This window comes from Blennius ocellaris (genome assembly GCF_963422515.1).
Source record: "Blennius ocellaris genome assembly, chromosome: 20".
In the NCBI taxonomy this organism is placed as follows: Eukaryota; Metazoa; Chordata; class Actinopteri; order Blenniiformes; family Blenniidae; genus Blennius; species Blennius ocellaris.
Genome location: NC_137669.1, coordinates 21,312,355 through 21,336,581, shown reverse-complemented (window position 1 = coordinate 21,336,581; position 24,227 = coordinate 21,312,355). Strand labels below are relative to the sequence as shown.

The following is a 24,227-nucleotide window of genomic DNA, read 5'->3' as shown; positions in this document are numbered from 1 at the left end:
AGAAGCAAACATTTAATAGAAGTCTGAGGACGTAAAAGACTCAGAATCACTTTAATTTGCTATATTGCATTGAGTAGTGTTCATAGTTTGGTTGATGAGGAGTGAAACATGTTGTTTGGGCTTTATTTTCTCATTTGTTATCTATCAGTTATCTCACTTACCATCTTAATAAACATCTTACAGTTGGAGTTAGCTTGATGCTTTATTTTTGCTTCAATTCGAAGAAACAATGCATCTTATACCACTTTAGATGTAGGATAAAGGTTTGTATTGTTACTTTGAGGTTAAATCATAATAAATATTAGTTTAGCTTTTACTTCTATAGTTTTCCATTTCTTAAAGCACAACACACTAGTCACCACATAAGATCATATCTGAGGAGAATAGCTTATTACTTGGCTCTGATGTGAAAGTGTTCGTTAGTAAGGTGTCATTTTATACCATTAAAGATTTGATAAAAGGCTCAAATGAAACGCTGGAATTGACTCAAACTCTGTAAGCTAACGTCATAGCATCTAAAATAAGTTCTATTCCTACGTTTCCGCCACATTTTAACACTGTTTTGCATCACTGCAAGGCTTCTGAATGTCGTATCGGGTTTTGAGAGACACGAACAGAGAGTTTTAGCCCAAAAAAACCCGCTTTAATGTGCGAAGAACTCAAACCCCAAGGCTAAGTGACAGCCTGATGTTACGGATTAACTGGTTTCCCTGTTAACTACTGACCGACTTCCTTTAGCGTGCCTCGTTGGTTTTACAAACAGCAGATCCATAGCTATAGAACGCTGGCTTCTTTTCAACATCTACCGCTGATAAAAACCTTAGCCACGAATTTCTGGCGAGTTATTAACATATACTGTTCCGAATAGCAGGAAGGGAGGCTAAAGGAAGTCGGTCACCAGTTAACATGGAAACCACTTTGTCAGAAACACCGACAACACGACCCCTTCTGCCTTCTTTCCGTCTGTTTATTTCACCATCCCGGCACCAACCGACAAGTAACAACGCTGTAAATGATGCAGTCTATCTAACAGTAGGTTATAGGAGGTGCAATTTTACCTGTGTGGTGATAATTTATCTCTTTTGTTGACATGTTAAGTCTCCAGCTCTGCTTCTAAGAGCTCAGCTGCTGCTGCTGCTCCAAGTATCGCGAGAGTTCATCATGAGTTGACAGCGAGACTTCGAGGTCGTAAAGACTCCAGTAAAAGCGCAAACAAAAAATTTTTTTTCATTTGCACGCTTTTAGCCAAAACAGAGCAATATATATAGATTTTGTAGAAACGTGTATTAAATCTATATATTGACTATTACCGAATTATTGGTTCTATGCTTTTAAATTGCGTCTCCCTTTAAAAATCTTGAAAATAAATGAATGGATGGATTACGGTAAAGCAATCCGCCCTAAACAAATAAAAAGAGTTTAGGCTTTATAGGGTAACAGCGCCCTACACTGGCTCCTTCTCATACAACAACTATATATTCTTATACTTCAAACCAATTTAAACATTTAATTGCAACATTATTGGGTCATTTGTTTGTTTTATTCCACGTTAAATGTACCCGCCTGAACTGACCCTGAACACAATTAAATGGTTGAAGATGCGTGGATGGATGGATGGATGATGGATGGATGGGTGGATGGATGGATGGGTGGATGGATGATGGATGGATGGGTGGATGGATGGATGGATGGATAATGCTTCGTCAGCACAGGCTCCGCTGTGCTGCAGAATCCCTGCTCTGACTTGCAGGCACTGGAAATCTGAGCTTTAATGAAAGAAGGAGAGGGTTTTTCCTTCAGGCTTGACTGATCCTGAAAAAGTAGATTAGGATGCCATTACTTAATGTACACCATTCATTCCAAGTGTGGGTTCCTGGCTGGCTTTCAATGTCTTTTTTTTATCTGAAGCAGACTTTGTGTAATGATAACTCAAAGCCATTCTCCTTGGACTAATTTACTTTCGAGCTACAACATGCCATCCTAATAGCAAAAAAATGTGTGAAGTTCACACAACCACTTCCTCATTGCTAAAGGAGTGCTGGTTCAGTTTCCAGGAGAAAACTTAGTCTTGTAAATCACATCTGCCGTGTGACCAGAACTACTGAGGGCTACAGTGAGATGAATATATAACTTGCCCTGTTGCAGAGTCTGACAGTAACTCCAGTATATTTAGTCCGCTAATAGTTGTACATTGATGACAGTCCTATAATTATTAAGTGATCATGCTAAACAATGACATAATTTCTTCTTGAAGGTTTGAAAGGTTTATAAGTATGATGTAGTTAGTGTGTGCAAGTTTTAAAACACACGCTCAAAGTTTTTAATAAGTAATCTTGGTGTATTTGCATGCAAATACTGCATAGACACTTCTTGAGGTGGTAAAATATGAATTATTTTGGTCAATTTATGGCTATTCGACATAATTTGTTGTGTGTAAATGTCATCTATGGTTTGTTTTGGGTTGTTTTACGCTGGCTTGACTTTAAGACATTGAAATGGAGATAAAACTCCTGTTTCTTATTTGTGTGTGTGTGTGTGTTACTGCAGAGCTCATTTATCTCTGATCAGAGCGAAAAGAAGAACAACAGATTGCATTGATCAAATCAAAGCAAGCTGATGGAAATGATATTGATTTCCACGGTTTTCTCGTGTTGTGATCAAACCTCATTTAAAAAAAAAAAGAAACTAAATAATATCAAATACCTGCATTAATTCTCCAGTCGAGCTCTCAGAATCCTCAGACAGGTTTCCACCAGAGGTCAGAGGACAGAAAAGTTTTCTGCAGTTTGTCTCCTGAATTTGAACGAAGTCACAAGTTGCTGTTGAATCTAAAACTTCTAGCCGGTGGATGTTTTATGGCAGTTCTTACCAGCAGGCATGTGATTCGTAAGAAATATCTCCATTCAGAAAACATTTCCCACGCTGACATGAATTATATAGAAATTACAAAATTGTTATTTATTAATTAAATAAACCTTCTCCAGCTTTAGAAATTGTCGTCATATTCTGTATTTACATGTGATTTTAAATGTGAGAAACTTACATTACATGACGTAAATCGTAGTGAAGTATGAGTACAATTGAAAGAGGTCGGCATATTAATAATGTTGTGGGCATTTATAGTTTGTTGCTTAAAGCCTGGTGTTTTTACTAAAGTTCTTGAATAGAAAGAAAAAGGGAAGGTCATGTAGCACATGATCAGACGATACTGAAATGTGAACATATTGAAAGCTTTTCCCAACTTAAACGTGTAGCTAACCTCACTATGAAGCTGGATTTAATAAGCAGCAGCTGATCCCAGTGGACGGTGGACGAAGGCAGGTGACACCCTGGACGGGTCACCATCCCGACACAAGGCCTCAGAACGTGTTTGATGGAAACCAACAGGCCAGAAAGTCACATATTAAAAAAAGGGCTGTGGGATCTGAACTCCAGGCAGTGGAATCAGTACGAGGTGGTAAGAAAAGGTAGTTCTGTTGGACAAAAAGGTGGGAGAAAGTGAGACAGTAGGCGATGAAGCCTGAAAGAGAACCGTACAGAACCGTACAGAACAGAACCGTACAGAACAGAACAGAACCGTACAGAACAGAACAGACGGCCCTCGTGAGGAAACACAAACACTGTAGTGATTATTAGCAGAGCGGGTATCAGAACTAAAAGGGATTATGTCGCCACCTCGTACAATATCCTGTTTAATTAACTAGGTAGTGATCTGGTCCCTGTGGGGCCGAGTGGAGAGGGAGAGAGGAGGGAGATGGAGGGAGGAGGGAGATGGAGAGTGAGAGAGGAGGGAGATGGAGAGAGGAGGGAGATGGAGAGAGAGAGAGAGAGGAGGGAGATGGAGAGAGAGAGAGAGGAGGAAGATGGAGAGAGGAGGGAGGAGGGAGATGGAGAGAGGAGGAAGATGGAGAGAGGAGGGAGATGGAGAGAGGAGATGGAGAGAGGGAGCAGGAGAGAGGAGGAAGATGGAGGGAGATGGAGAGAGGAGGAAGATGGAGGGAGATGGAGAGAGGAGGAAGATGGAGAGAGGAAGGAGATGGAGAGAGGAAGGAGATGGAGAGAGGAGGGAGGAGGGAGATGGAGGGAGCAGGAGAGAGGAGGGAGCAGGAGATGGAGGAGGATGGAGAGAGGAGGGAGATGGAGAGAGGAGGAAGATGGAGAGAGGAGGGAGCAGGAGAGAGGAGGAAGATGGAGAGAGGAGGAAGATGGAGGGAGCAGGAGAGAGGAGGGAGATGGAGAGAGGAGGGACGCTGCAGCAGCAGCACGGAGGCTAAAGTCCAGCCAGCAGACCAATGAGATCAGTGAACATGATAGAATCCAGCGACCACACAAGGAGGATGAACTCACTTGTGGGACAGTGAAAACCTGCTGTGCGTCTTTTTTAAGGTTCTTCTCCTCAGTAAACTTTCTTCACAGTTGATGGACCTGATTTAAAATGTAAAAATAACTGAAAACGCTGCATTCTGGTGACACTTGTCCTTTTTTAGAGACGTTTGCACTTAGAAATGTTAAATATTTGTGATCCTGGTCAGTTTGCTGCCGTGTTCTCAGGTACTTTATTGAGTGTAGTATTTTTACACTGAAGGTTTTATCGTCATTTATTTTTTTATTGATCTGGAATCCTGACTCCAATCAATACAACTTAAACAGACCAGACGCTGAACCTCATCCATAAAATCTTTACCCAAAAAGCTAAATAAAAAGTTTTAAATGATGAACTTGTCTGAAGCCGGCTTCGTGTCAGTCGGTTATAAATGGCGCCCTTGAACGCGGCTCTGAAGCGCCGGACGCCTCCGGCTCTCACCGCAGGAGCCAGAAGGTCAAACGGTGAACATGGAGGAGTCGGAGGCACCTGGAAAAGCCAGCGCGGCCGCCGGGGTACATTAAAAACCACAAGTCGTCTCAAAGTCAAAGAGGTGGTTTAGCAGGGGGGGGGGGGGGTGGTTGGGCGCCCCCTCATGACAGCGGCTCCATTTCTGTTTCCCCCCCATTCAGCATCAGGGAGTGAAATCCTTTCTGTCCTCTCCGGTCACCTTTGAGCAAATGTTTGTTTCTCCATCACCTCAGTAGCATCAAAAACAAAGTAAAACCAAGAAATTAGCTGAAAGTAAGTTTTCTTGCAAGAAAAAAAAGAAAAAGATGTCATTGTGTCGTCTTAAACACTTGCTCAGCAGGATTACACAACCTTCATGAAAAAACAAAGGGAATTTTATTGAATAATTCTTGGCATCGTGGCTCAACAAAGTCAGAAGAAAGTTACGATCCAACCTGAAGCGACAGTCGCTCGTCAAGAGCGGCAATTTTTGCGCGGAACTACATAACAGCGGTCGGGGTTTTGGACGTACGAACGGCGGCTGTGGATCCGGGTCTGTTCTGTTTCACAGCAAGGTAAGAAACAAAAACAAACAAAGCGCAGAAAAAATCAAAGTCACAAGAAAAATGCAAAAAAAGCCCCCCCCCCTGAAATCACCGACACGATTTAAGTGCCGTCTCTTTAGGACGACGCAAAGCCAGGAAGAGCACCTCTGCTACGGAAAACGAACCACCATCATCCCCACCACCACCACCATCATCATCATCACCACGGCGACCAAAGGACGGTTTGTCCTCCTGGGGCGACGGGAGGAACCGCCCCTCTCTACTTCTTGGGGTCCTCGCAGAGCAAGCAGCCGGGCTTCAGGTCGGCCTGCCGCTCCATCTGAATGGTGACGGAGTGGAAGTTGTAGGAGGAGAAACACGCCTGCGTCATTTCCCTGAGGACCGTCTGAGCGTCCGCCGACTCGTCTGGGGAGCAGAGGGGGTCAAACCTGAAGCTTCACGATACGACTGAGTTCATCACATTGTGTCTTCGGGGTTAAAAAAAAAACACACTTTAACTGTGAGGATTCAAGTCGACAAAACAAAAGACTCTTTACTCAAGTTGCTCCTTTAAAGAAAGTCCAAAACCAAACAACATAGTTTATGTCATGTCTGTGAGCTTATTTGGTATTTTTGTCGTATATAACAACAGTTTGAGCTCCAGTTAACTGACGTAACTTCAGCTGATCATTAAACTGAATTAGACAATATCATTATAAGTGTCACAACAATAAAACGCTAAATGAGGGACGCAATTCAAAGTTTCATGCTTTTAGTCACTAATAGAGCAACTCCTCTATTTTCTTTCTAGTCTGCAATTAATTTTACGTTCCATTCTACTCTAGTCTATTAATAATATATAGAAAATGCCAAGTATAATCCTCCTCATTTTGTATTTCTTCATATTTCAAACCAAATGTCACGATATTGTAAATAATCCTTATTTTATCGCTTCTTACCGTTACTTAAAGCCTCCCGTGACGCACACATTCATATAAAACCTGTCGGTTTTAATAAGCACACGTCTGAATGGTTTGGTTTTTTTCTCATTATGAAGAAAGTTGACCAATGAGCACGGAGAAAAGAATATAAAACTATCTCGAGATCTCTCAAAAGCATGTCCTTTCGCTAAGCACTGCTTGAACGTCTTTATATTTTAGGCCGATTTCAAAACAAAACTCTCGTAGGGGTGGGTGTCCTCCATTAGCTTTAGCTTCTCTCAACACCAGTGGGGGGGGTACGGTGTCTCTGGAAGGACAAACTTAGTCGATCACATATGCGATGCGCATATATAACGATATAGTTTTGCGAGATCTCGAGAAAGTTTCTTTTTTTTTTCCCCTCCATGTCTCTTCGGGGGCTCCGTCAATGAGAGTCGATGTGCAGTCGAATTATCTGGCGTTTTCAGCCAACGGCCTACAGATCTGTGTGACTTCCTGGGCTCATGCTGCAGCGGGAGAAGGTGTTCCATTACGAGGCGGCGGCGGCGGCGGCGGCGACTCGCTCTCACCGACGGCTACATGTGCAGACAGAACGGCCTGGTTCACGGTGAGCGCCCAGATGTGCAGGTTGTGGACCGCCGTGACGCCCTTCACCGCCAGCAAGCCGTCTCGCACCTCGCCGTACTTCACCCCCGACGGAGTTCCTGGACGGAGGAGAGAGCGGAGTCGTGTGTGTGTGTGTGTGTGTGTGTGTACACAGGTGGCGGTAGCGTGTTGCGCCGAGGGCGAACGTCTCACCTTCCATCAGGACCAGCAGGATGTCTCTCATGATGGTGAAGGTGGTGCACAAGACCAGGATGGAGAAGAGGAAGGTGCAGATGGGGTCGGCGATCTTATACTCGGGCTGGAAGACAAAGACACGGCGGTGATTTCGTCGGTGGAGACGATGGTGGACCGACTCCCACGGCGGCCCAGAAGAGTCACGACGACACCAATTTCTTTTTTAAATAATCGAAAATTCCGGAATGCAAAATAATAAGTCAAAACGCAAAAGCAAAAACTCAACCCGAACAGAAAACATGCAAATCAAATGCAAAAGCTGCACCACAAATACAAACCCAACAGAAAATGTAGAAGTCGCAAACGTCAAGACAGAAACGTGACGTCAACAATCAACATGAATGTTTGAAACGAAAGCTGAAGCACAAATGTGAAAACCAAGACAGAAATGCAGAAGTCGCGTGAGGGATCGGAGACATTTTAACCCCATAAATCACCTGTCTGATAACAAGAAACCTGAAAAAGACATTAATGAGTCGATCCAAAGGCACATTTTGACCAAAGGACATGTTTGGTGACGATCCAGATCAAAAATAACTCTTATTCTACACGGGAGCTTCTGCATGTGTGGATTGATGGACGTTTAAATCGTCACGCGTCACCTTGAAGAAGATGATGATGGCGCTGACGAGCACGCTGACGCTCTGCAGCAGGTCTCCCACCACGTGGACGAACGCCGCTCGCACGCTGGCGTTGGCCTGCTGGTTCCGCCGCGCTGACGGGGGGGGGGGGAGGAATAAATACAGAGTGAATCAAAACGATTGACCTCCTTTAGTTCGGAGGGTGGCGTCGCCGCGGCGACGGCCAGCGTACCCTGGTCGTCGTGGTTCTGCTCCAGGTCCACACATTCCTCGCCGGACCGGCCGTCCGCCGACGTCCCCGTCTTCTTCTTCTCCTTCGCCGGCCCGTGGCCGTGGCCGTGGCCGTGGGAACTCAGGCCGCCGTGGCTGTGGCCGTGACCCGACTGGTGGAGGGTGACCGCCATGCTGGGCAGGAGGGGGTTAATCACTTTAAAATGACTTTCAATACTGAGAACGACTCTCTGAAAGTGAAGTTAGGGAGACGTCCTGAGGCTTGTACTTTCTTTTTTGTGTGTGTATATATATTGTAAATACTGCACGTAGAATACTTAAAAATATCTTAAATATATACAATGTGGAACATCGTGTAGATCAGTGTTTTTCAACCTTTTTTGAGCCGAGGAACACTTTTTTTCTTTGGAAGAATCTGGAGGCACACCACCACCACCACCCGAAAATGTTAAAATGTGAAACTCTGTAGCCTCTATTAACAATATAAAGTCTTTCTCATCAATGTTTTATCAACAGGAATCAAGTAAATACAGAAAAAATTTATTTCCCAATTTACTTCCACAAGTATCGTTAATTATTCCCAGTGCTGGCGGATTATAATTGTTTGTGTGGTTTTAGGTTAAAGCACATTGTGTTTTTCTACACTTGTTACTTGGATGCAGAAACTATGAAGCATCAGTTGTTTTTATTTGTTTTTTCATTCATTTTTCTACGACTGCAGTGGCTGTTTTAGCTCAGATGGTAGTTTGTTCTCTTCCAACTCTTCCAACTTGACAGTTTGATAATGTCAATTACTGATAATTTCCTTCAGTAATGAAATTACACACGCGTGTGCAGAGAACAATATTCTATAGACGTTACCAGTGGAAGAACATGGAGATTCTAGCCCAGTGTTTTTCAACCTTCCCAATTTTCCCAAATTTCCCAATTTCTTTTTTTTTTAATAGTGCCTCCCTGAGTGTGAAACCTGGACCTGATGGATGAAGAGCTGAGATCCTGGTTCACATTCTTCCTTTTCAAAAACTTCTCCATCACTGTCACTGACACAGTACTTTGATACAAGATGGTAGCAGGAGGTGGAGATGAACCACACTGACGTCTGTCACTTTACATTTCACCGGCAAAGTTCTGTGCTGCCCTCTAGTGGCGGAGAGTATTTATACATGATTCCTCTGCGACACTGCAGCCGCAATGCTACGTTCTTCCTGCCATTACTGTTGCGCAATGACGTCACATCGCTGCGTCGTCCACGACCCTACATTTGACTGTCCTAGACTGAGTGAGAGGTGAAAGCTCTGCTCACATGATGTTGGCCAGCACGGCGCAGCCGGAGGTAATGAGCATGATGTCGCCCTCGATGGTGAAGTCGTCGCTGACGAGCCGCTCCACCGCCAGGTACACCAGCACGCCGGTCACCAGCCAGATGGTGAAGATGGACAGCAGCGCGCCCAGGATCTCTGCAACGCCGCCGCCGATCCGCCGCAACGCCACACAGACACGGCGTGAACGTGGAGGGATTTCACGTAATCGTCAACAAAAAGTTCCCCGTTAGACGTTTCGGGAAGTTTTAACGCGTCTAATTCTCCATCTACTTTGGTTAAATAAGATTTATACAGCAAACTCGCGCAACATAAATCTACAGCCACCGTCTAATAAATACCCAGTGAAGTGTTTTACATATCAAATTATATCATTAGCTTTCTAATTACCCACGAGAAAACGGATCTAATTTCTTATTTCCTACCTCCACAAGTAGTAAATGACGACCTAATTACTTCGCTACTCAGTGACTCCGTTTTGACTTATTTATTTATTGGTTTTCTACAGTTTCAGGGCAAAGTTCAAATGATGGACAATAATGAGATCTAGATTGTGTTTTCTGGGATATCTATTTCTATGACCCGTTTTTCATTACTCTAGTATTGTAATCTACATTATTGAACACTCATCTTTACGTTTGCTGAGTTTATCTGCTCTACGTGTGATTCAACACTTTCAGGTGTGTGTGTGTGTGTGTGTGTGTGTGTGTGTCACCTGCACGGTGCCAGCCGTAGTTGAGTGTGTGTGTTGCCGGTCTGGACGAGAGCCAGAGGGACAGCAGGCTGATGATGAAGCTGGTCAGGTCCACCAGCAGGTGGGCGGCGTCCGTCATCACCGCCAGGCTGCCTGCAAAGTACCCACCTGCACACACACACACACACACACACACACACACACACACACACAAAGTTTCACTAAAAACCATATGGGCCACTAGAGGGTGCTGTTGTTTATCTGCATGATGAAACTACAAACACACACAGAGAGAAAACAAAATGCTAGAAACAACAACAATAAGAGAACCTGGATATTCTCGTGGACAGACGACCAAGTTGGACCGTTATTAGGGTGACTGTCAAAATAAAAGCACCAAGTCCCAGGAGAACATGAACTGGGAGTCGTGACACGACGGAGGCGGCCATTTTTGTTATAGTCCCTCTACTGAGCATGTGCAGAACAACTATTTACTACAGCCGTGGTGTGTGTGTGTGTGTGTGTGTGTGTGTGTGTGTGTGTGTGTGTGTGTGTGTGTGTGTGTGTGTGTGTGTGTGTGTGTGTGTGTGTGTGTGTGTGTGCGCGCTGCAGGGTTTCTTCCGTCTACAAAAAAAATTAATAAAACGGGGGTGGAAGTTTTCAAAAACTTCCACTTTGAGAGCAGTTTTATAAAATCTGCATTTTCAGTGACTCGGAGCTCAGGTGTCGTGGGGGGGGGGGGGGGGGGGGGGGGGGGGGGGGGTGAAGGGGGGGTTTGAGGCTCACCGAGGGTCTCTCCGATCATGAAGACCAGGCAGACGACAGAAACCACGTACAGCCGCCTCCTGGCGACCTTCTTCTCTCGCTCCCCGGTCTTCCTGCGCTCGGCTGTTGTCATGGCAATGCTTCACTCGGCCGTCGTTTGGCACACTGGACGACAAACACAAAATAAAATCGGTGGATCGACGCACACTGCAAGAACCAACTGGTAAAAAACGGATTCGGTCGCAGTTTGGCTTTTAAACTTAAAGACTATTCTGATTCTGTTAAACTGGATTCAGACGGGTTCCTTGTTTTACTTTCTCAAACGTGTGCGGTGAAGTTGTTGTTTGCTTTTGACTCAGAGCTGTCAAACATTTCAATTCAATCATAAATCAAAATACAGTGAAAAGTAAAGAAAGAAAAATGCTCTTGTAGCTGTTGTATGACTTTGAGCAATAAGAGTCAATTCTCTGGGAAGAAATGTCTTTTAGAAATCAAATAAAAGTCATTGTATCGTCTTATTTACATTTAGTGTATTAATTTATTCCCTTATTCCTTCTTATTGTTTAATTTAACAGCAGGCACATCTTGTTTTATGATATAATGGTATAGTAATTTCTGGTGAAAGCCTCACCTCAGATTATTCTGAATATGTTGAAGCAGCAGTGGTTTCAATAAATGGGATTTCACTGTACGAAGTAGTAAAGCTGCATTTCATGATGGAAACTGTCTCTTACGGAGGTTTTCATGTCCGATAGCTGTGAGGAAAAACATCCTCACTTCAGAAACGAACAAATAGTGACAAAACACATCTAGTCTAATTTAAATGAACACAAATGCATTTTTAATACTTTGGAATAAACTCAATAATGTCATCTGGTACCTGCAAATGTGCTAAAATTATCATTTTGACGCGCACAAATCCAAACCGTTCAGCTTGACTGAGGAAATAAAAGTGAATTGTGTTATATTCTTCGCCTCGTTGGTGTTTTAAGTGTTTTAAAGTGCGTGTTTGGATTCAATTAGAATTATTTGTCTGCACACCTCCCTAAATGTGTTCGTGGATGAACTTGTGACCTGGATAGAAGCAAGGCGCGTTTGCACACATCTAATCCGTCCCGTGTGGAAAACCTGAAGGCTGGACTGCAAAAACACTTTTACACACCACTTTTGGCAAAAGTTAAAAACTTTAAACGCCTTTTTTTTAACGTGGGGGTGAAAAATGCCATTGTTACGAGACTGACAACGGCGGGTTTTAAGTTCGACTTGGTATTTAAAGCGGAATGTTTACCTTCCCGACATGGTGTAAATGTTCCTCTCCTCTGTCAACAGGCGACATTTCTCCGGGTCTTTGTCTCTGAACATTATTGATCACTAATAAAACTCAGACACACTTAAAAAAAAACAAAAAACAAAACCACTAAAAAGTCTAAAAGTACTCACTTTAAACCAAAACACATACGTAAAACTTTGGGTTTTTTTCTCAAAACTTCCTAGCGCCAGTTTGGATGTTTCTCTGTGGAGCCGCAGAACATCCTCTGTGGAGGAACACCCGGTGCGAGCAGCCTCTTATCCGCAGCCTTGTGACTCCGCTGCTGCGGCCGCAGGGCACCGTGTGCAAAGCGGCCGGCGGCGCAGCGCGGAGCGCACGGAGCGGAGCGCAGCGCACCAGGGGCGCACGGAGCGCGTGGGTCCAGAGGAGGGTGTGAGAGGAGAGGGACAGCGACGGCTTGTTATTAACTTTTCTGCCCCCCCAAAAAATAAAAATGATGATAAATATAAATATTTGCAGAATAAATATGGATAAAAGTGTTGAAAATGCGCACGTGTGCGCACTGTCCCTCCTCCTCCTCTTCCTCCTCCTCCTCTCAGCAGCCGGCACACTGATTACACGATCAGAACAGAAGGGCCGTGCGCCCTCCACTCATCATCATCACATGATTATTTGTCCACAATCAAACCAAACCGGAACTTCATCTTCTTCATCATTCAGTCCCCCCCCCCCCCCCCCCCCCCCCCCCCCATAACACATTTTTACATTTTTAGAGCTGCAAAAACATCCCTTAATAACGATTTCTGTCACTTTAATCAGGAAAGAAAATACTTACTTGGATTCTACAAGAAGGCTTATTTACTTAGAGCCTTGAGAAAAAAAAACAACCCGAGAATTTCTTCCCACATCAAAGAAAATCCAGCGACTAAATGATTCAAAACTACCAAATTGGGAGAAGAAAAACGCTCTGGCGACACAATGTTTTGTGTGTAAAACTATAACTATACACTGGACCTATATCATATTTATTTGAAGAGCAGATATGAATTAATTTGTTCTTTCGTCTAATTATATTTTTCCAGCTCAGATGTCGATTGCATGTTGTTCCTGAATAAACCACCAGATGGAGCCAAAGAGCCACGTGCGTTGGTGCGTCAATCATCCTCGGGAGGTTTCCTGGACAACAGCTGAAGTTTTCTGTGAAATCGACCAGTTTAAAAGTAATAATCCACTGATTTTGAGGGTTTTTCGACTCAAAGGTGAAGAAAAAGTTGTGACAGTGTTTAAAATTATGTCTAAACTACTTCAGAGTAGCCACTCAGCTGTTTTCATGATCACGATACATTTTATGCATCTAATGATTTTTTTTCCTGTCAAGATTCCTTCATAAGGTAATTATGACATCTAGATATAATTTAAATTGGATCTTAACAATCTATTTAATATGCTAATCAAAATCTCTACTCAAGCCCCTTTTAATTCCCAATAGACAACAAAATATTTAAATAAATTATATATATACGGTTTACAGACACGAACAACAGTTGGATGAATACTTTGCACGATTATTTGTCATCCTGTTGATAATATCATTGGGATTAAAAAGGATATATTAGAGACTGAACCAAAACAAATATCATGTGTAAAACGGTTGATTAACTTAAATATGCAAAAATCTTAATTATATTCACTTTATGATGTTGTTTCTTTTCAATTAGAACAAATTAGTGATGAAAGATGGGGGTTTTTTTTACCTCGCTGTCATTTCTGCAGTCTTCCTCAGAGCCTCATTAGACATTTAATGATGTGTTGATCTTTATCAGGTGATAAAAACCAGTCAGGCTGGCCACGCCCCCCACCATCCGGCCACGCCCCCGCCGTCCAGTCAAAAAAAAACAAAAAAAAAACCGACAATGCAAAACTGCTTCTAAATGATCAATCCGATGCAGCTGACTGACAGAGCAGGACCTCGAGAGAGAAAAAAGTCAGAATTCTGAGTTTAAAGTCAGAAGTCTGAGAAAAAAAGTCAGAATTCTGAGTTTAAAGTCAGAAGTCTGAGAAAAAAAGTCAGAATTCTGAGTTTAAAGTCAGAAGTCTGAGAAAAAAAAGTCAGAATTCTGAGTTTAAAGTCAGAACTCTTAGAAAAAATGTCAGAATTCTGAGAAAAAAGTCAGAACTCTGAGAAAAAAAGTCAGAATTCTGAGAAAAAAGTCAGAATTCTGACTGACGTGGCCGGATGGTGGGGGGCGTGGCCAGCCTGACTGGTTTTTATCACCTGGTAAAGATCAACACATCATTAAATGTCAGATGAGGCTCTGAGGAAGACTGCAGAAATGACAGCGAGGTAAAAAACACCTTTCATCACTAATTTGTTCTAATTGAAAAGAATTCTGAGAAAAAAAAGTCAGAATTCTGAGAAAAAAGTCCAGAACCAAAAAAAGTCAGAACTCTGGGTTTTTCCCCACAGTGGCCCTAATCCTCTTCCGTATTTTTTGTATTTGGTGGTGTTTTATGAAGTTTGTAGTGTTTTGCACCTGCAGGTCACCGTTACCAACCTTCACTGGGTTCTGTTTGAGATTCCTACTCTCTGCCCAGTGTGACATCACAGCCCAATGTGACATCACAGCTCACGCCGCTCACATCAGCAGCTTCACATGACACAATCACACACCGCCACTTCCTTCCTTTTATTCCTTTTCAGAAACGGTGACGTCCTTTCTTTCTTTCTTTCTTTTTCCACGTTGAGCTCCAGAACTAAAAATAGCGCCTCGGAGGTTATTTCGGTCGGCCGCCGGCTCGCTTGTGCCAAAGGTCCGCGTGAATGTGGGCGCCGCGGGTTGCCAGGGGAGGCAGGGTGGAGGGGAAGTGGCACGGGGACGGTTAGTCACACACGGCTGTTCACACTGTTCTCCAGAACCAGAACCAGAACCGCGACCCGGCGGGTCCACGAGGGCGCCGCTTCGCCCGCCGGGAGTCTAGCGAGAGGAGTTTATACATGCAAGCCCCCCCCCCCCCCCGTCCTCGCCGCACCGGAGACACAAAAACAAGACTGAAGCTCGAGTGGTTTCTCAAAGATTATACGCAACTGTGTCGTCATGGCAACCACCGGCCCTCTCCTTCTTCTTGTCCTGCCCATCGCGATGCTCGCTGCATTCGTGTGTGTGTGTGTGTGATAAAAGAGTCTAAAAGTGGTAAACAACTCCAGGTCAGACGTCTGACGTCACTAGAGGGGGGTGGTGGGGGTGGGGGGGGGGGGGTTTGAGAAAGAGACAAGAAGAAAAGGTTGTGAGGACACAGCAGGGGGGAGGGCGACCAGACAGGAGGCCGTGTGAAAGAGGAGAAAGAGAGAGCGAGTTCCTCATAAGTCCTCGCAAGCGGCAGGGACTCACAACGCGGCAGGCGGAGATCAGACGAGGCCGCGAGCGGCGGGCCGAGCCCAAGACGACGAGGACGACGAGCCCAAGACGACGAGGACGCCGAGCCCAAGACGACGAGCCCAAGACGACGACGAGCCCAAGACGACGACGCCCCGAGGTCATGACGGAGGTGGAGGTTCTCACCAGACTGCGGGACTTCTCCCGCAAAAGCTCCACCTTCGGCGGCTGCCAGGCCGAGAGGAGCGCGTGCAGGGAGACCCCGAGCAGGAGTGGACGCCCCCGGGACGGAGGGGACGGAGGGGACGGAGGGACGCTGGACATCCAGAGCGCGCTGGCCTGGCTGCGCAGAGAACTGGTAAGACTGAGGGGACGTGACGTCTGACTGGACGTTCTGATGCACCGCCACGTCCGGCGTTGGGAACGTGTCCACGATATGTTAGAAACTAATGACACGTGATCAAGACACGTGCAGAATGTCCCTTTTTTTTTTTTTTTATTGCACGTCGGACTCGTCTCCAGCAGGACGAGCTGAAACTACGGAACGAGAAGAAAGTGTGAGTTTCGCGTACGAAGACGTGAGACACGTTCTTCCCTGTGGTTCTTTTATTGAAAGTAATTTCAAGCATTTCCTTGACTTGAGTGTGAAACTGTGACCGAAGGAGACGTTTCACGGCTGAATCGAGTCAAAATGAATTCATGTTGAATTTAGCTTCAAATTTCATATTTATCATAACTAGAACGTTTAAAAAAAAGAATATTGAAACAAAGTTTCTATATTGAAACAAAGTTTCTATATTGAAACTTTGTTTCAATATAGAAACTTTGTTTCAATATAGAATCATCTATATTGAAACAAAGTTTCAATATAGATGATTTTCGGAGCTGCATTAAATTAAGGCGTCTGGAATAAACGGTTCATCAACCAACAGACGGGGAAAATAAAATCCTGAAAATGAGCTAAAATCAAGAGACAATCAAGGAACGTATGAGAAGCATCGAAACAACAACAACAACAACAACGCTAAAGGTCATCGCCTCACCAGCAAGCCCAAGCTCCGCCCCTTTCTTCACACAGGAGCCCCGAGTGAGTTGTTACTGTGTGTGTGTGCGTGTGTGTGTGTGTGTGCGTGTGTGTGTGTGTGTGTAGGCTTCATTGTCACTGCCTAATATATCACTTGGCATTTCGTACATTCATCCAGACGGCTCGTCATGGTAACGAGTGTCCTGAGCGCACACAGGAGGAGGAGAAGAAGTAGAAGAAGTAGAAGTAGAAGAAGAAGAAAAAGTAGAAGTAAAAGATGTAGAAGAAGAAGAAGTAGAAGTAGAAGAAGAAGAAGTAGAAGAAGAAGATGTAGAAGAAGTTGAAGTAGAAGTAGAAGTAGAAGTAGAAGAAGTAGAAGTAGAAGTAGAGAAGAAGTAGAAGTAGAAGAAGTAGAAGTAGAAGAAGAAGTAGAAGTAGAAGTAGAAGAAGTAGAAGTACAAGTAGAAGTAGAAGAAGAAGAGGAAGAAGAAGTAGAAGAAGAGGAAGGAGAAGAGGAAGAAGAAGAAGAAGAAGAAGAAGAAGAAGAAGAAGAAGTTGAAGTAGAAGAAGTAGAAGTAGAAGTAGAAGTAGAAGTAGAAGTAGAAGAAGAAGAAGAAGAAGAAGAAGAAGAAGAAGGTGAAGAAGAAGAAGAAGAAGAAGAAGAAGAAGAAGAAGAAGAAGAAGAAGAAGACCAACAACAATCTTCAGATCAGAGACATAAGGAGACCCCGTCGTCAAGACAACAGAGCAGCAGCAGGTCATGACGATCCTCCACCATCTGGGAGGATTTCAGGATCAGAGATCGTCTCGCTGTAAACAGGCGGAATCCAAAAAGATAAAACAACAAAACAAAAAACAACCTGTTAATGTTGAAGCACGTCTCCAGAACACGTCCCAGTGTGTCTCCCTCTCTTAAAACCCCCCCCGAGACAAAAAGTCCAACTGATGTTTTCTTTGCGTCCAGATAAATCCTCCTCCTGCAGACGTCACATCAGCATTCGTCTGCCTTGTCGGGCACATTGTGTGAAAAGAGCTGGAGTCTGGCAGTAATGAGGTGGAGTCCATCACGTCTTCGTCTCCAAAGGAGGGGGAAGAAGAAAAAAAAAAGAAAGAAAGTTCACGTCTCCTCACTCGGTCCACAAAAAGCAGTAAAACCCCGGCAGCTTTCAGGGCCGAGTCTCAGTCTGTGGCTTTAATTACCAGAGAAAAGAAATGCAGATCGGCCCGCCGGGTTTTTTGTTTTGTTTTCTTTTGTGGACATTCCTCAGTCCTGAGGACAAACCTGGACTCTGAAGTTGCTGGAATTCTGAATATCTTGTTTTACAATGAATGCAATTAGAAGGAACCGACACAAAGAAAAGGAGGGATGAAGGAGAACGGCAAGAAAGATGCATTTGCATTTGAAAGAAGTTGTAAGAAGTTGTAAGAAAATGGCTTTCGGTTTCACACTGAGCTCAACTCGGCCCCAAAAACCTGTTTTCAAGTGGAAATGTGGAAAAGCTCCGTGGCGTTTTGAGGCGCCGTTCAGACGACGGAGACACGGAGAACTTTTAGAAAACGATTCCACTCCGTCTCCTTGGAGACCAGAAAACATACCTTTTCATGCTGATATGCACGAGAAGTACAGTGTTTTCGGCCATTTTCATTGAGCGGGATGTGGTTTGCAAATCGCTTCCGTGGAAACGCAAAACGGTTTCATCCCACATAGACGATTCCCAGTTAGACGATTCTCAGATGTACGATTTACATATAGATGATTCCCAGTTAGACGACTTAGTTTAAAATCGCATTGGGGAAGTAAAAAAAATAAAAACAACGGAGGGGTAAGAAGAAAAAAAAAGTCGTCTATCTGGGAATCGTCTATCTGGGAATCGTCTATCTGGAACGACACTCGATAAACAGGAGGAACTGAATCTGAAATGTACACAGTTTCTCTCATGTCTCCTGAAAATCCTTCCTGATGATTAAAACCATGTTTACTTGAAACGCATCGGGGTTTTTTTGCTGCATTTTTGGTTTCATAAAAGTTTTGCAGGTGTCATCCCAGATAGACGACTCCCAGATAGACGACTCCCAGAGAGACAACTTTTTTTTTTCTTACCCCTCTGCTTTTTTTTTTTTTTAAACTTCCCCAACGCCATTTTAAACTAAGTTGTCTAACTGGGAATTGTCTAACTTAGAGTCGTCTATCTGGGAATCGTCTAACTGGGATGAAACCGTTTATTGCACCTTCTCTTTGCAGATGGAGATGCGTTCCCAGGACCAGGCCCTGATCCGGCAGCTGATGGAGCTCCACTCGGGCATCCAGGAGCTGAGGCAGGAGCTGTCTGAGGAGGAGGAGGAGGAGGAGGAGGAGGAGGAGGAGGAGGAGGAGGTGGGGAGCTACTGGGACTCTGAAAGCGAGCAGGAAGGCAGCAGTGTGTACTCCAGCTCAGGAGAGGTGGGCTGCTCCTCCTCCTCCTCCTACCTGATGGCGCCGCGGCGTCCTCACGCCAAGAGGCGGGCGTTCTGCAGGAGGAGCTCGGCGCCCTGATCGTCCGGCACAAACTCCCGGAGGCCCTCGCAGCGTCCGAAGTGACCCGCAGAGACTCGGCCAGACGAATTAAACCTTTTTCCAGGAGGAAATTTAAGAATTAAATTTAACTTTTTACCTTCAATATCCTGGAAAAAGTCAACGTGTTTATATTTCAGAAATAGATTTGTCCCTGAGTGACTGGAGAAGACAGAGGGGTTGTGTCGTAACGTCTTAGAAATCTACCGAAGCCTATTGTGGGGATATTGAAGGAGAGAAATAAGAGTTTTTACTTCCCTGAGTTGAGATTCGCAGGTCATTTTTTTTTCAAGCGGTGTGTGACAGACAATTTGCACATGAAACAAAGCACACATTTTGATATGAACACATAAATCTGTCTACGCACAAATCTCATCACAAACCCACAATATCTACACACCAGTACTACTGCACCACTATAACAGCCTGATGGGAGGTTTTCTGGAATATTCTGTGAAAATAATTTGTGAAAGAAAAAAAAAACTGAGACAAAAAAAGAGAGCTATCAAAATTTGACACAAATATGTGCTTCTCTCTTGAGGCGACACGTAAATCACTTTTATAAGGAAAAAAAAAATATGTGTCATTTGTTAACAATCATCAATTTAAACGACACAAACAAGAAACATATTTAAATTACCGACAATATGCAGATCCGATTAAAAAAGCTGTAAAAATGTTGTTTTTACACTGTAATAATATATATTCTTATTTTACCTGATGTCACAAATACACATATATTAATAATAAAATAAAATTTTAATAAATAAAATTTAAAAAAAATCCAACAGCCATTTAGTAATTTCCCAGATTAATCTGATTTAATACAAAATATGATAGTTGTGACTATTCATGTCTAATTTGGTTTTTAAAAAACAACAACAAACAAACAAACAAACAAACAAAAAATACAATAACGTAAACGTGGTTTGAAACAAAACATATTGATGAGGAAATGGAGCCGATTAACACGGGCACCAGTTAATCCGTAACACCGCTGCGGTGCTCTGTTTTCCGTTATATGTGACGTAACGCAACAAGCATGATATAGAAAGTTGGCCATGAGTTTAAACCACAGTAAGTCATTATAGAGTCAAATCAAATTGCTTTCTAGAATAATATAATGCCCGAAAAACGTTTCGAAAACTTTAGCGAAGCTCCTAGCAAGTTTGCTAAAAAGGTTAGCTGATGCTAACGAATATAACAACTAGTGACATGACGTCAGTGAGACATATTAAACTCCACTAAATATTAAGTCGTAGGATATTTATCACCATCTAATGTGTGCTCCGTAGTTATATCTTACCTGTAAACATCGGTTGTTTATGTTTGACCGGGTGCTGCAGGTGGTGCAGCCGGTAAAGTGTCCGGCTGCGCAACAGTGAAAGTGCACGAAGGTTCCTCCTCCCGGGGTAAAAACACGCATACTGTATTAATGCGATCATAAATTAAAAGACACGATTAATGCTGATAAATTAAAACAAGTATAAGCATACAAATCAAGGTTGTTTAAGTGGCTCGATTCAACGTGTAGAAAATCTCAGTTGTTACAAAAACCCTGTGGCTTCAAAGACACACCCGACAATATACTGTGAGAGTATCCACCTTATTCCGCCCCGCCCACTTTTACTTCTGTCCCTCACTTCCTGTTTGAAACGCACTTCCGGTTACAGCGAAATCGCATTCATTTCTACTAGTGATGAGAAACCCGACTCCTCGAACGGACTCACGGGTTTTTGAGTCGTTCATACAAGTGAATCGGTCATTTGAGTCATTTGATTCAGTTGCGCATGCGCACTATTTCCACCCGCTCCAGGACCTGGAGGCTCAGCTGAACTGCGACATGAACCAGGGGGAGAATCATGTGTTCATAGTAAAATGATGAAACACTTCTGAGGAAAATAAACAATAAGTACACACTAGTTTTTAGTGATCCTGGTCTCCTTATTCTAGATTATGTGTTTTGTTTTTAAGGTTTAGTTGAATCAGAAAATAAATTAGATAAATGATTAAACTGAATAAATACCTGGCATCCAGAATGGCAGATATACAGTATATATTAATGTATACATATGTTTTTATAGTTTTTTTTCTTCCAACATTCTGATTTTCTTTTTTTACTAGTATCTAATAAATAATCTAATAATAAATAATGTGACGTTCATAGGGCAGAACTAATTATAGGGGACAATATTAAATGTAACACAATACACGCTACTGTGGTATTTTAACATTGTTTATTGTGTATTTAGCCATGTATTATTCATGTATTTATCTCTACAAGCTTTGTGAAACAAACAATGTATTATTTTTTTCTCCGCCGTCACTCGGAGATTTTCAGGTGAGGGAGGGGGGGAGGGCTCACCGCTCACCGCTCACGAGGTGAACGACACAGCGGAAGTGCTACTGACCGATTCAGTGAACGACTCTTTCGAGTTTCGAGGGGAGTCGGTCATGTGCGCTGAACGACTGAAGCGAGGGGAGTCGGTCATGTGAGCTGAACGATTGACGGGATGTGAGTCGGTCATTCGGGCTGAACTTCACCTCCAAGCTGACTCCAGTGTGCTGAAAGCCTCATGTGAATGTCAGGAGCCGGAAGCTGCTGTGCTTAGCAGCTGGCGTTACAGCTACAAGCTGCTTTTAGCAGAAAAAAGACAGAAAGATAAAAAATTCTTAAAATGCAAATGTTGATTTTTTTTTCTGTCACAACCTCAAAGGTAAATGTGAAACATCACAATTGAAACGTCAAAAACGAAAATTTGGAATAGAAAGTAAACAGAAACTGGAACTTACACTTAAATGAATAAATACGCATAAAATAACTATGTGCAAAATGTAAATGAAGGCGTTTCACAAATTATGAATTAGTGCAAATCTCGTAAACAATCTTCCAAAGTAAATGGAAAAGATCCGTTCTGAAGGCACTGATGTTGACACGATGCACAGTTTGGTTTTCATAACCTCCACTGTGTTTTTGAACACTGGGGCACCAGATCTCCACCACACAAGAAGGTCGGCCGTTCGGGGAAGGAGTTGCTCAGATAGGAAACCTTTCACTTCCAGCATTTTGATTTTCTTCTCACAACTCTCAAAAATAGTTTTACTTCTATTAATAAATAACGTGATTTATAAAGGGTGAAACTAATTATAGGGGACAGCATTGAAGGCAACAAAGTCGTATTTTTAACATAATTTATTGTGTATTTATTTCTTCAAGCTTTGTGAAACAAACAATGTATTTTTTTTTCTTCTCCGCTGTCACTCAGAAACTTTCTGAGCGGAGCGCCGCTGCAGATTTTCAGGTGAGGGAGGGGGGGAGGGCTCACCGCTCACCGCTCATGAGGTGAACGATACAGCGGAAGTGCTACTGACCGATTCAGTGAACGACTCTTTCGAGTTTCGAGGGGAGTCGGTCATGTGCGCTGAACGATTGAAGGGAGGTGAGTCGGTCATTCGCGCTGAACGACACCGACAAGCTGACTCGAGTGTGCTGAAACTGCCGCACGTGAATGTCAGGAGCCGGAAGCTGCTGTGCTTAGCGGCCCAGCTACAAGGAGGCTGTAGCAAAAATGACTCAGTGAACGAGTTAATGAACGTGAAAACTCGTGAGTCACCGTTCAGTAAAGTGACTCGCGGGTTTTGAACGATTCGTTCAAATTTGATCATCACTAATTTCTACGGAGAATTACTGGGAAGACTTGCGTCTAAAATATCACATAAGGTAGGTTATTTTGCTTCAAATGTGCTATGATCATGTACACCAACGAGTAAACGATGCATTGCTTGTGTTGATAGTTTGAAAACGACTTTGAGGTGTTTATATAGCCCGTTTGCCGGTCAGATCGCATCCCTTCTGTGTGCTCAGTACGGAGCTCCTCTTCACTGAGGAGAGCAAACAACAACAATCTGGAGGATTCTTAAGTGTGGAAACACAATATTCCATATAGAGCTGACTTTATTACAGACTACAGTCTAAATCAGAGTGTGTCCAGTGCTACATGCTGTCATTATAGTGCCGCAGCGCGGAGTTGGTACTGGTGTCAAGCCAGCCCTCACTTCTGAAAACAACGTCAAGCCAGCCCCCACTCAATTTAGCGGTGCGCGTATACACTATGCATTACCGTAAGAGCAAACTCAGACCTATTTCTAAATAAAAGTGACGTTTAAATGAACGAGATTCATTCAGATAGTTGATGAAACACAAAGTAATACTATAACTAATAACAATAAAGAAGATTAATTAATTTATCGTTGATACAAACTAAGAAAAATGACATATCAATACAATTATTTCCCACAGAAGCCAAAAAAACTTTTTTTTATTAGTATTAATGTTATTATAATACTATAGATATAAACCCACTCTGATCACGTTACTAAAATTAAAGGCCCAATAGAACAGTAGGTCTTGGAGAAATTCCGACTCATTTAACATCAGATTGATAGTAGACCTGATAAGGTGTATAAAATAATAGCCCTCTGACAGCTTATCTGGGCTTGAATGACTCTGATATCAGACTAATTTTAAATGGAAGTTCCCTGTTGTCATCAAACCAATCCACATCAAACTGATAGTAGACCACCCCAGGATGCCACACACCAAGTATCAGCCAGATCTGATGTGGAATTTCAAAACAAGAGCCTTCTGAAATACCATATCTGAGCACCTATCACACCAACTTTGAATTGATATAAAATGGAATTTCCACGTTATCATTTCACCATTCCACTTCAGACTAATAGTAGGACACCCCAAGATGCCTCTCACCAAGTATCAGCCAGATCTGATGTGGAATTTCAAAACAAGAGCCTTCTGAAATACCATATCTGAGCACCTATTGTACCAACTTTGAATTGATATAAAATGGAATTTCCACGTTATCATTTCACCATTCCAATTCAGACTGATAGTAGGACACCTCAGGATGCCACACACCAAGTATCAGCCAGATCTGATGTGGAATTCCAAAATAAGAGCCTTCTGAAATACCATATCTGAGCACCTATCACACCAACTTTGAATTGATATAAAATGGAATTTCCACGTTATCATTTCACCATTCCACTTCAGACTAATAGTAGGACACCCCAAGATGCCTCTCACCAAGTATCAGCCAGATCTGATGTGGAATTTCAAAACAAGAGCCTTCTGAAATACCATATCTGAGCACCTATCACACCAACTTTGAATTGATATAAAATGGAATTTCCAAGTTATCATTTCACCATTCCAATTCAGACTGATAGTAGGACACCTCAGGATGCCACACACCAAGTAT

General features: G+C 43.1%; 3 protein-coding genes across 3 annotated transcripts in view; 1 reads left to right on the top strand and 2 right to left on the bottom strand.

Annotated features, from left to right (window-relative positions):
- Window positions 1–1,146, bottom strand: part of med30 (mediator complex subunit 30) — a 46,762-nt gene extending 45,616 nt beyond the window's left edge. The window contains exon 1 of the mRNA XM_080515693.1: window positions 1,059–1,146. The gene's annotated coding sequence lies outside the window, so the exon portion shown is untranslated. The remainder of the gene's footprint in view (window positions 1–1,058) is intronic.
- Window positions 1,147–5,638: 4,492 nt separating this feature from the next.
- On the bottom strand, window positions 5,639–12,091 carry slc30a8 (solute carrier family 30 member 8; the record flags this gene model as incomplete). Its single annotated transcript, XM_080515872.1, is given in 10 exon segments — window positions 5,639–5,784; window positions 6,869–7,003; window positions 7,098–7,203; window positions 7,742–7,854; window positions 7,953–8,125; window positions 9,255–9,408; window positions 9,986–10,132; window positions 10,751–10,832; window positions 10,834–10,894; window positions 12,018–12,091. Coding segments are annotated over 10 exon segments (1,191 nt in total).
- Window positions 12,092–15,278: 3,187 nt separating this feature from the next.
- LOC308144690 (uncharacterized protein) lies at window positions 15,279–18,930 on the top strand (the record flags this gene model as incomplete). The annotated part of the gene is made up of 2 exons (XM_080515870.1): window positions 15,279–15,731; window positions 18,640–18,930. Exons 1-2 carry the CDS (start codon window positions 15,537–15,539, stop codon window positions 18,928–18,930), a joined length of 486 nt encoding a protein of 161 aa, XP_080371996.1. The 5' UTR covers window positions 15,279–15,536.
- Between the last annotated feature and the right edge of the window lie 5,297 nt (window positions 18,931–24,227).